The sequence below is a fragment of the Ascidiella aspersa genome, chromosome 2 (genome assembly GCF_963924565.1).
Source record: "Ascidiella aspersa chromosome 2, kaAscAspe10.2, whole genome shotgun sequence".
Classification (NCBI taxonomy): Eukaryota; Metazoa; Chordata; class Ascidiacea; order Phlebobranchia; family Ascidiidae; genus Ascidiella; species Ascidiella aspersa.
Genome location: NC_139448.1, coordinates 24,706,256 through 24,716,859, shown reverse-complemented (window position 1 = coordinate 24,716,859; position 10,604 = coordinate 24,706,256). Strand labels below are relative to the sequence as shown.

Below are 10,604 nucleotides of genomic sequence, written 5' to 3'. Positions count from 1 at the left end.
TAAGAAATAGCTTAATAATCTCCATTATCATAATCGTATTTTGGCAGCAGCGAGATCTTCCTAATAATTATAAGCCTGGGAGAATGTTTTTTTTTATTAAAGAGCCATTGCAATCAGCTTGAAACTTAAATTTATATAAATCTGCTCATATAGAAATTAACAACAAAAATTACAACGATCAGACAGCCTCATCTGCACAGTTCGCTGTTTTCATAAAAGAGATCGCAGTAAAGATAAGTTGCCTGATAAAGGTGGTTATAAGAACTAACAAAAAATTAAATCATTTCTTGTCATTGTTATTAATTGGAAAGGTGCAAAATTTTCACAAGGTTTATCGAAATGTGATAATGTTCTCTTAATAAAGTTGAAAATTAACAGCAGAATATTTTGTTTAGCATGTTTTTTATCATTTCTTTATAACCAAGATAAACGTAACAGCAAAAATGATAAAACACAACACAAATTGTTGGATGCAGAATATGAGTGTTGTTCCTTTAACTTTCCTGATTCCAAAAGTCACGTACAAAATATAGGCCTAATTCTGTTGAAAATACAAGCAAGGAAACTCAAAATAACAAAAACAAGGAAATTGGGCACTTTTCGGTTGCCTTGAACGGCCTTTATTTTATTTTTTTTTTTTTTAAAATATAAGAAACTCTCCTAGTCCCTACTAACATGATTATTCGCCTTTATTTTTTTCATTGTAAATTTAATTTAGATTTAATAGAGATACACACTGTCTGAATAAGCAATGTGCAAAAAGTAATAAAGATGAATTTTCTCAAGAATATTAGTTGACTCCTAATTCATCATAATCAACAGGAATAGGTTACATGTAGCCTAGTCCTATTTATATGGGCCGAAAATTTATTTTCGGGACATATCTTGTTTTTGCCGTTATTATATGAGCCGAAAATTTATTTTCGGGACATATCTTGTTTTTGCCGTTATTATATGGGTTCTCCCAATTTTAAGATTCTTTCTCGCTATTTAATCTGATTTCAATGTGTGCACATGAGTTCGCCCCAAAACAGCTTATCTATGTAACACTGTTAAGAGTAAGAAAAGCTAACATATGCACCCCCAGGCTGTACTTCAGCATACCCCATATGTATTTCTTTGAGTCACAAAAAATTTTGCACCTTCGGCGCAACTTTTTGCTGATTCATTTACTTCTAAATAATCTTGTTTATTGCCTAAACGTGGCAAGGTTGATACAATCCTTACGAACACATCATTTAAGTTTTTGGGCATGACAAAAAAAAGAAAGAATTTGCGCCGAAAATGCTTGTCACCAGAAGGCTGGAAAGATTCTGCCAGCCTGGTTTGCAATGTATTGAAGTACCACAAGGTAGGGTTTAACAATAAATAAAAAAACACTGTACTGTCACTAAATAGAATAGAATAGCATCTGTTTACAAATTTTGTTGAGAACAAAATAGGGCATTTATCGATTAACATTATTAGTAACAAGTTACCATTGGGTTTTTTAGTGGGGCAATACTTAAGGGTACTTAAGGTATATATTTCATTTTAGAAAACCTTATGCATATAGAATTTTTCGAATTTTTTATAAAAAACACAATAAATTTGCTAAACTAAGTCATACTTGAGATAACTTCTTTTTTGTAACTTCCCCTTGAATAGATACCTAAAAAATAGAAAATGTGTTGTATTTATTTTGGATGTTTTGGAAATTGTTAAAGTTAAGTTGTATTGTTTTAACTTCATTGCAAGAAAGTGAAAAGTAATAAGATAACAACTGTTTTTATTTACAAAAACATTTAAAAATCAACTTTGCATACATGGGTAGCACTGAACAAAAAGTCTTTGAATATTGGGCACATTTTTACTAAATGGGGTCTTTAATAAAAAGTTGAAAAATCTTTTTAATAAATTTAGATTTAAATATTTTTTTGTTGTATAGTAGGGTTGGACAAACAACTGATCAGGATCTACATGATTTTAGTGGCTCTTCTTGCTAAAGAGTAGGTGATAGAAAGCCGACACCTCATATTTGAACTAAGTTTAAAAGTTTAATTAAATGTATTTCATTGTGTGTAGCCAGAGTTTCTTTTAATCAAACAAAAATGTCAACTAATTTTATTTTTATTCACCTAAGATGTTACAAATTTTCAAGAAATGAAAACCTCTTACTAGTAAGATCAGAAGAGCTGCTTGACCTCTGCCTTGTTGGTGAAACAACATATGAAGCAGGTAGTTCAGTGTCTTTTCGAGTTCTATATGTTGAAGGGTGGCTTGTAGGGGAAAGAGAGTTAGAACGAGGGTAGCTGCTCAAACCACACATCGAACTAATAAATGTTTTTTTATATGAGATTACGTCACTTGAGGTACGGTGTCTTGATCGCATTGTTGGTCGCACAATCTCATCCTCATAATAGCCATTTGAATATGTGTATCTGGATGGATCCTACAACAGCAAATTACATATTTCACTGTACAAATTTGGTAACAGAATATAAAAATAGTTTTAGAGCACAATCAGCAGTTTACATTTTTTGTATAGGTCGGGGTTTTGTTACTTGTAGGGGAAAGAGAGTTAGAACGAGGGTAGCTGCTCAAACCACACATCGAACTAATAAATGGTTTTTTATATGAGATTACGTCACTTGAGGTACGGTGTCTTGATTGCATTGTTGGTCGCACAATCTCATCCTCATAATAGCCATTTGAATATGTGTATCTGGATGGATCCTACAACAGCAAATTACATATTTCACTGTACAAATTTGGTAACAGAATATAAAAATAGTTTTAGAGCACAATCAGCAGTTTACATTTTTTGTATAGGTCGGGGTTTGTTAACTGTAGCCCTCAGTCCCTAAGGTTTCACTGAGCATATAATACTAATAACAATTTATTAGGTAAAACTAAAATAGTGTTGTTTTTGTTACTTTACAAAAACATAAGCAGGGTTGTTGAAACTGATAGAAAGGGGCTCCTCCTCACGAATGGTCGAAAACCACTCATCTATCTTTGAAGTTTGTTGTTACAGAACTTGGCTTACATATGTTTTTGTGGAGATCTTAGCTGGATTCCTGCTTGACCTTGATGGACTGTGGCTGTAATTAGAAAAATACATCAGAAAACCAAAAAGGTTTTGCAAATTGTAATTCCAGGTAACAAGACAAAACAGAAATATATGACATTGGCAGGGGCAGATCCAGGGGACACCAGGCCATCCCCCTTAAACTATTGTTTTGTCAATTTTTAACAACTTAAATGCTATAAATAAAAAAGCATATGTCTGTGTGAATTAATAAAGCATATGGCTGTGTGAATTATAACTTCGGCAAAGAGCATTTTCTATTAAATTCGACTATAAATGCCGGTATTTTAAGCAAATGAGAATCTCTGTTATGTGCCAATGTGTTACATCTTGTTTATATATACAGAATTTTTGCCAATTCAACCAAACAAATGCCCTTTTTAGCAATTTCACACAATTATAGTGCCTTTGAGCTTCATATTTAATCACTATTTCCCTTGGTAGTTATTCAAATATTTTTAACTCTTAAGAGGACTATTGCTTGATTATTCACTTGTTAAAAGCCTCAACATGACGAAGTTCAGGAGGTTGACACAGCATTTAAATTTGGGGGGAGACAAAAAAACTAAGAATTTTGACAAAAAATGCTTGTCACCAGAAGGCTGACAAGATTCTTCCAGCTTGATGTGATCAAATGTATTAAACTAGGTACTAAGTATTAATGTTATGTTAACTTTAATATTTGGCCATGTTTAATCATAACTACATTTTTATCTAATAATACTACTCCAGAGAGTCCAATGTGGACAGTAGTAAGTTTTGTAACCGACAAGCAGCACAGGGTTAATTGTGTAGGTGGAATATTTTGATGAGTTATATGAAATCCCAGAGAATAGAATTCTGTATATATATCAACCTCTATCTATTTATTGATCCAACGTGGACTCATTATATTTTCTAGGGTTAACTAAACTTGTTTTAAACCGACTCCCGAAAAGCCCTGGTCTAAGCAACAGATGTTAGCAAGACTCTGAATGTGATTATTATAAGTTAGTCGCATACATTTGTTTACCTGTTTGAATAAGTTACAGAAGGTTTGGAAGGAAGAGGCTCGTGGACACTGCAAACACATAAAAGGATTTTAATATCAAATAAAAAAAACATTTACAACTTTATAAGTGGTACCCTATGTATTACTTTTCCAGCATATAAAATATGTTTATATTGTGTACCACTTTTAGGGATAGGGTTTATACTGCGGTTAAGTAAGTTGCGCCTCTTTAAAAAAATGTTATATTATGACATTGTATTGGGTGACGCTATGGGAGAGAGAGATCTGAATGATGGATAACTGGTCTTGACTTGGGGGCACCAGAAAATGTTGGACACAAAAATGTCATGCAAAATTGAAAAGTTAAATATGGTAATAGCATAAACATAACCAATTTGTGTACAACTCAGCAACACTGTTAGGAGGTGTCTGTTAATTTTTTTAGGGGCAAAATTTCTTATTTGTGACAAGTTAACTGACAAGGAACAATTTTTGCCAGCCTACATCATTCTAGACACCATGCCCTGCATCTACTACAAAGCAATATCAAAAGGTGTTTCCTACGGTGTCTTTAAGCATATACACTAGTTTGCGTTCTGGTGGACTAACTTCAACAGTTTAACTGAAAACATTGGAAAATTGACATTCTCTGACAACACAAGCATTATAACACATCAACCCTGCAGCAAAATTTCCTCCAAATAGAAAAAAAAAATTACTTTCGCTGAGTGTAGACTTTGGATGACATACCAAGTGTTTTTTTTTACAGTTTCTCCAGTACACATAATCTACCATTGGAATTCATGATTAGTCCAAAAACGTTGCTATCAATGTATTTCATGAAAATATTCATTTGAACATCATAACACAAGCTGATGTGAATATTCTCCATACATGAAGTGTAACTCAGTCTAACCAAACTAAGTGTCTGGTGAAGCAAACAATTCTGGAAATTCTTCCATTGAGTAGTCAACTATAATGCATGTTTGTGATACAGAGGCCTAAATTTTTATTTTTGCTAAATACCAAATTGTGCTTGATAATTTTTGCCATGTATCCACAAATAGAGGTATTAGGTATATATTGTGATTTATCACCAAATTTCTGAATTTTAATTAGATTACAAAGGGTTTAAGTTTGACATAACAAAAATAAATTCTTGTTTATATAACAGACATCCTAAGGCTGAATATTTGTGTAGATGGAGCTAGAGGGTATGACCATAATCTATTACTTCCTGTTTTGTGGTTTTCAATCGTAGTGGAAAAAATATTAAAAGTTAATTGGCGATGGCAGAATTAACCAAAGATACAAAAAATAAACATACTATCTTGGCGATATGTGGTTTGGTCTTGCACCATAAACAGAATTGTAGGAGTGACTGTTTTGATCAGCATATCTCATAATGTCATTTGGTCGCCTGTCAAACAAAACAGGGTTTTTAAACACTATGTGTAAAAACAAAGAATTGCTCGATATGAATTATATTTTTAGAAATAAGTACCTTTTTAGAAATAATGTTTTCAAACAACTGGACTACTCTGTCAAACAAAGAATTGCTGGGTATACATTATATTTTTAGATATAAGTACCTTTTTTAAAGAAATAATGTTTTCAAACAACTGGACTACTACTTTTAAATGTCACGTAAATTAAAAATTTACACTTTCTACTATTGGCAACCAGTTAGAGGTTTATGTTATTTAGTTTTTGACTACCAGATTTTTAAAATTATTCGCCTAAATGTATTTGGCTTCTTTAGGGGGTCCTATTTAGCCAACAATTCCAAGCTATTTCATTTTAGGCAATGATAAAATAGAAAACAAATGGTTGCAGTTCTTAGATATCTTAATCAACATGGAAATAATTCATTTGATCTTAAAATTTACATCCAAACCTTTGTGCCTTTAAAAAAAGACTGAGCAAATAAACACTAGGCTTACATACCCCATTAGAAAGTTTGGCGCTGGTCTAGAATTCTACCACATTTTCGTCCAGGGGGGTTATGTTGCTATTTGGGTTAGGGTGAGAGTTAGCATTTGGGTGGGTCAAGTGTTATTATTATATTAATTCTAACATATTTAAGCCTTTTCTTGCAATTCTTAACTTTGACAACTCATTTTGTTACTGTTAAAATAAATGTGGTAGGATTCTAGAACCAAAGGGAAGTATGCAGCTCGAAATTTTCTGCGTAATATCTCCGAAAGTAAACAAGATATCAATCAAAAATTTCTACACATTACTCAAAGCAACCTAAGTTAGCCAGCAATTAGACTTAAAAAAAAAAACATTAAAATATTAATGTTCATATTTTATTATTAATATTCAGTCATATTCGGCCTTAAAATTAAAATGTGCCCTAAGTGACTTTAATAGGGTGACAGCAACGAGTCTACTCTTCGAAATGAGATATGACTTGACCACCAATTATTCAGGGAGTAATGTGTAGAAATTTCTGATCGATATCTTGTTTACTTCCGGAGATATTACGCAAAGAATTTCAAGCTGCATACTTCCCTTTGGTTCTAGAATCCTACCACATTTATTTTAACAGTACGAATTTCATTAAAATTCACCATGAAATATGAGTCAGCAAATGTGAAACAGTTGACCAGTGCTTACAGTTTTCAGTAGTTGTTAATTTACAGCCGCTCAGATGTAAGAGTTTATTAATTTTTACAGCATTATTACAATACTTTTTTGTCTAATAGTTAATTTGGTAATTTAAACCAAAATCTAATCCAACAACCCACCTTTCATATCTTGAAGTAGACATTTTAGTAGTTGCTAAGTCACCAGCATCTGTTTTAAAAGTTTCAGTGAAATTTACATGCGATAACAGAGTAAAGTATCCATCAACTGATATATTTCTTGCAATTTCACAGTGCAGAGTCTCAATAGAACATTTTTGCAAATCTCAACACAGCCCAACAACAGAATACATTAGACACTTTATAAAGTAAATTTATAACATCATATGATAATCCAGGACGCTATATAAAAAGTATGGCACTGGTCTAGAATCCAACCACAGCGTGAAAAAAAGACTACAACGTTTATAAGTCTACCAAGCTATATATTTTAAACGACAAGGAACAAATTAAATAGTTATTTAAAATAATAGGCGCACGTAACTTGTCTTTCTACGACAGGTTTAGGTCGTCCACAAAGTGAGTCTGCAATGGTTCGTCAAGTTGTCGACCCTCTGTGTCGTCATGGTGCCGAAAAAAGCAATTAAAAGGCCAAGTCGAGGTCACCGTTGAACAACCGCTCGCTATTTTCATAACTATTCGATGGAAAGGCCGACTACTCTTCTACAAAGATGTTTGGTTTTGACTACTTTAAACAGATGAGCTGAAACGAACAAGAAAAACATTTTGTTAAACGTGTTTAGGGTAAATTTACTAGAACTACCACTATATTATTAGGTTAACCCTGGATGTAATCGAATATTTCTTTACCCAGACAGTAGAGCCACGCCTCTACGTAAACCATGGTCTAATCCAGTGGTTCTCAATCTGTTGGTCGCAATAGGTTGTCACTGTCAGGGGTTCGCCGTGTACTACATGTAAAAGGAGTCATTGGCCAATAAAAAACAACAACACAACACAAAAAATATATAGCAGTGGGTGGGAACAAGAACAACCCCAAGGCTAAATATGTGTTAATTACATTTGCCAAAATGAACCAGTCGTGTTTATGAGGTATCAATTACTTTTGTGTTCATAATTGAAAGCGTAAGTCTAATGGCATTTAGATCTAATTACTTTAACGATGTGGTTTTAACCTTTTTTCAGTCCCCCTTAAGTATTAGGTTTACTTGAATGAAAAAGTTTTCTTAATTAGGGCATACTAATTGTGATTTTGCCTACTTAACCTGCGTAAAAGCATTTTTTGTTTTATACTCCTTTTTAGATTGTTAAGCCCGCTTGGGCACCTTGAGAAGTTCACAGCACTCCAGCCCTAAATAAAAAGCCATGCCAACTTAAAATTGTGGGTATGAATAGAACCCCATGAGTGGATTGATGAATATCAACCTTATTCCAGTTACGTATAAATGGATAAAATATAGACTCCACGAAATTATACATTTATCTGGAGTCGACTCGGGACTCGGGAGTCCATGCGGCATCATTTTTTGGCGGGAGTCAGTTATTTTTAACCGAATCCGCATCTCTAATTGATTCACGGAGTGACCAGGCCATGCTCACCTAAACTATACTTCTAATTACGTTTAACTATGTAGAACACATTTTTCGCGGTTATCGCACTTTTTTTCCGTTTTATTTAAATCTATTTAGCTTAAAAACGCTATACAAATTACGGAATGGTGTGATGCTTGTGATTCATAAACGAAGTCAAGTTCCTAAAGTACAATATAAATGCCGTTATTTCGAAAAATATTTATATATCTTTCATGTTCTTTATTTATAGAGCAAGTATTCTTTTGACTGAATTTTTGCTAATTTTAAAAGTAAACTCATTTTAGCGCCTCGCGCTTAGAAAGCGTGTTAATGTTGATCAGATTGTCGCACAACCCACTGGTCAAGCACGGTTGTGTGAAAGTTCGGTGGGCCTATATTTGAAATATGGTTCATCAGTTTTTGTAATACGATGTTCTCCAACGTTTAATACACTTTATATTTGTGCTAAGCGTGGATAACATTAACTCACCACCTTAGGGAAAATATAGATAGTGTGCATTCAAGTCTAAGAATCTTGCTCGTATGCCCGTTTGAGCTTACTTACAAAAGTACATTCTTTCGTGCGGAGAATATAATCCAACATATCAACACCAGGCCTACACAACTTAAAATTGTGTGTTGATATGTTGGATTGGAGTAACATACTATACAGGTGCAAATAGCAAATATTCTCCAAATACGATTTTTCCAATATTCTCCAAATCGTATTTCATCGTATTGTCGCGGTAATACACAAAGAGGTAAGGCCGTGAATAAAGTTTCACCCAACGTACAATTAACGGAGGGAAGCATTGCGAGTAGAGATGTTCAATAAAGCAGAATATCGGCGAATCATTTATAATTCTTGCTTTCAATGCGGCGTTAGTTTTTTTTCGGGCGACCAATTACTTCGCGATAATCTTCGCCTAATAATTAAGTGTCAATAGGGTGTATTTACCGCCGCAAGTTTAAATGCGAAATCTTAAGGCAGTGTACGCCTCTCTGTTAGCACCTGTCATGCATGCTCCAACCAACATACCAATATTAGGCCTAAACAACTAGCAAAACTTTCAATTTAATAGTTTGCGTATTAGGCACATAATAGTGTGTTTCATATTGTTTGAAACTACAGATTTAAAGCCTGTTTTAACAGTGATTGCTCGGACCAAGCCATGGTAAAAATTTACCGAGTAAAAGTTTGCAAAAGTATTGCAAACCATAGGCGTTAAACCATTTCAAGTCTTTAGGAGAATGATAATATTTGCTTTTCAAACACGTAAGCTGGCCAAAATGTAAGAAAATGGCCATACACATTATCTACGTAAATTCTATTTATCAAATATATGTTTCGATCATTTCCCAAAATCTACGCCATATTTGAACCCCTTTCGCATACGATTTTTCCAATATTCTCCAAATCGTATTTCATCGTATTGTCGCGGTAATACACAAAGAGGTAAGGCCGTGAATAAAGTTTCACCCACCGTACAATTAACGGAGGGAAGCATTGCGAGTAGAGATGTTCAAAGCAGAATATCGGCGACTCATTTATAATGCTTGCTTTCAATGCGGCGTTAGTTTTTTTTCGGGCGACCAATTACTTCGCGATAATCTTCGCCTAATAATTAAGTGTCAATAGGGTGTATTTACCGCCGCAAGTTTAAATGCGAAATCTTAAGGCAGTCTACGCCTCTCTGTTAGCACCTGTCGTGCATCTTGCTCCAACCAGCATACTACCAACATCAGGCCTAAACATCTAGCAAAACTTTCGATTTAATAGTTTGCGTATTGAAAACATAATAGTGTTTTTTATATTGTTTAAAACTACAGATTTAAAGCCTGTTTTAACAGTGATTGCTCGGCCCAAGCCATGGTAAAAAATTACCGAGTCAAAGTTTGCAAAAGTATAGCAAACCATAGGCGTTAAACCATTTTTAGTCTTTAAGAGAATAATAATATTTGCTTTTCAAACACGTAAGCTGGTCAAAATTTAATAAAATGACCATACGCATTATCTAAGTAAATTCTATTTATCAAATATATGTTTCGATCATTCCCCAAATTCTACGCCATATTTGAACCCCTTTCGCATCAAAGGCATAAGTTAAGTGGGGAAGCTTTTGGCCCATATCTGTTTTTGCTTGCAGAAACAAGTTAAGGAAAATGAAAAACAAAATATATAATATAAAGTACACAATACAAAATATTAAAAAAAAAATAAAAATAAACAAAAATAAAGTAAAAATTGAAAATAAACACTAAACCCTGAAAATATACCCCCTGACAAAATATACAACAACCGCACCCCCGTCTAGTTATATGGGCCGAAAATTTATTTTCGGGACATATCTTGTTTTTG

The 10,604-nt window shown here is 33.6% G+C and overlaps 1 protein-coding gene across 1 annotated transcript; it reads right to left on the bottom strand.

Moving 5' to 3' along the window:
* Positions 1-117: 117 nt before the first annotated feature.
* Positions 118-7,081, bottom strand: LOC146164452 (uncharacterized). The gene is made up of 8 exons (XM_083381727.1): positions 6,815-7,081; positions 5,389-5,481; positions 4,083-4,130; positions 3,029-3,083; positions 2,515-2,715; positions 2,158-2,431; positions 1,610-1,651; positions 118-541 (listed from the first exon to the last, which is right to left on the bottom strand). Exons 1-8 carry the CDS (start codon positions 6,835-6,837, stop codon positions 495-497), a joined length of 783 nt encoding a protein of 260 aa, XP_083237853.1. The 5' UTR covers positions 6,838-7,081; the 3' UTR covers positions 118-494.
* Positions 7,082-10,604: the final 3,523 nt, after the last annotated feature.

Coding starts and splice junctions, on each gene's coding strand:
- LOC146164452 (XM_083381727.1), bottom strand. CDS start 6,837: ATGTCTACTTCAAGATATGAAAG. Junction 2,716..3,028: donor AGATCTCCACAAAAACATAT/GTAAGCCAAGTT, acceptor TTGCTGTTGTAG/GATCCATCCAGATACACATA. Junction 2,432..2,514: donor CCCCGACCTATACAAAAAAT/GTAAACTGCTGA, acceptor TTGCTGTTGTAG/GATCCATCCAGATACACATA.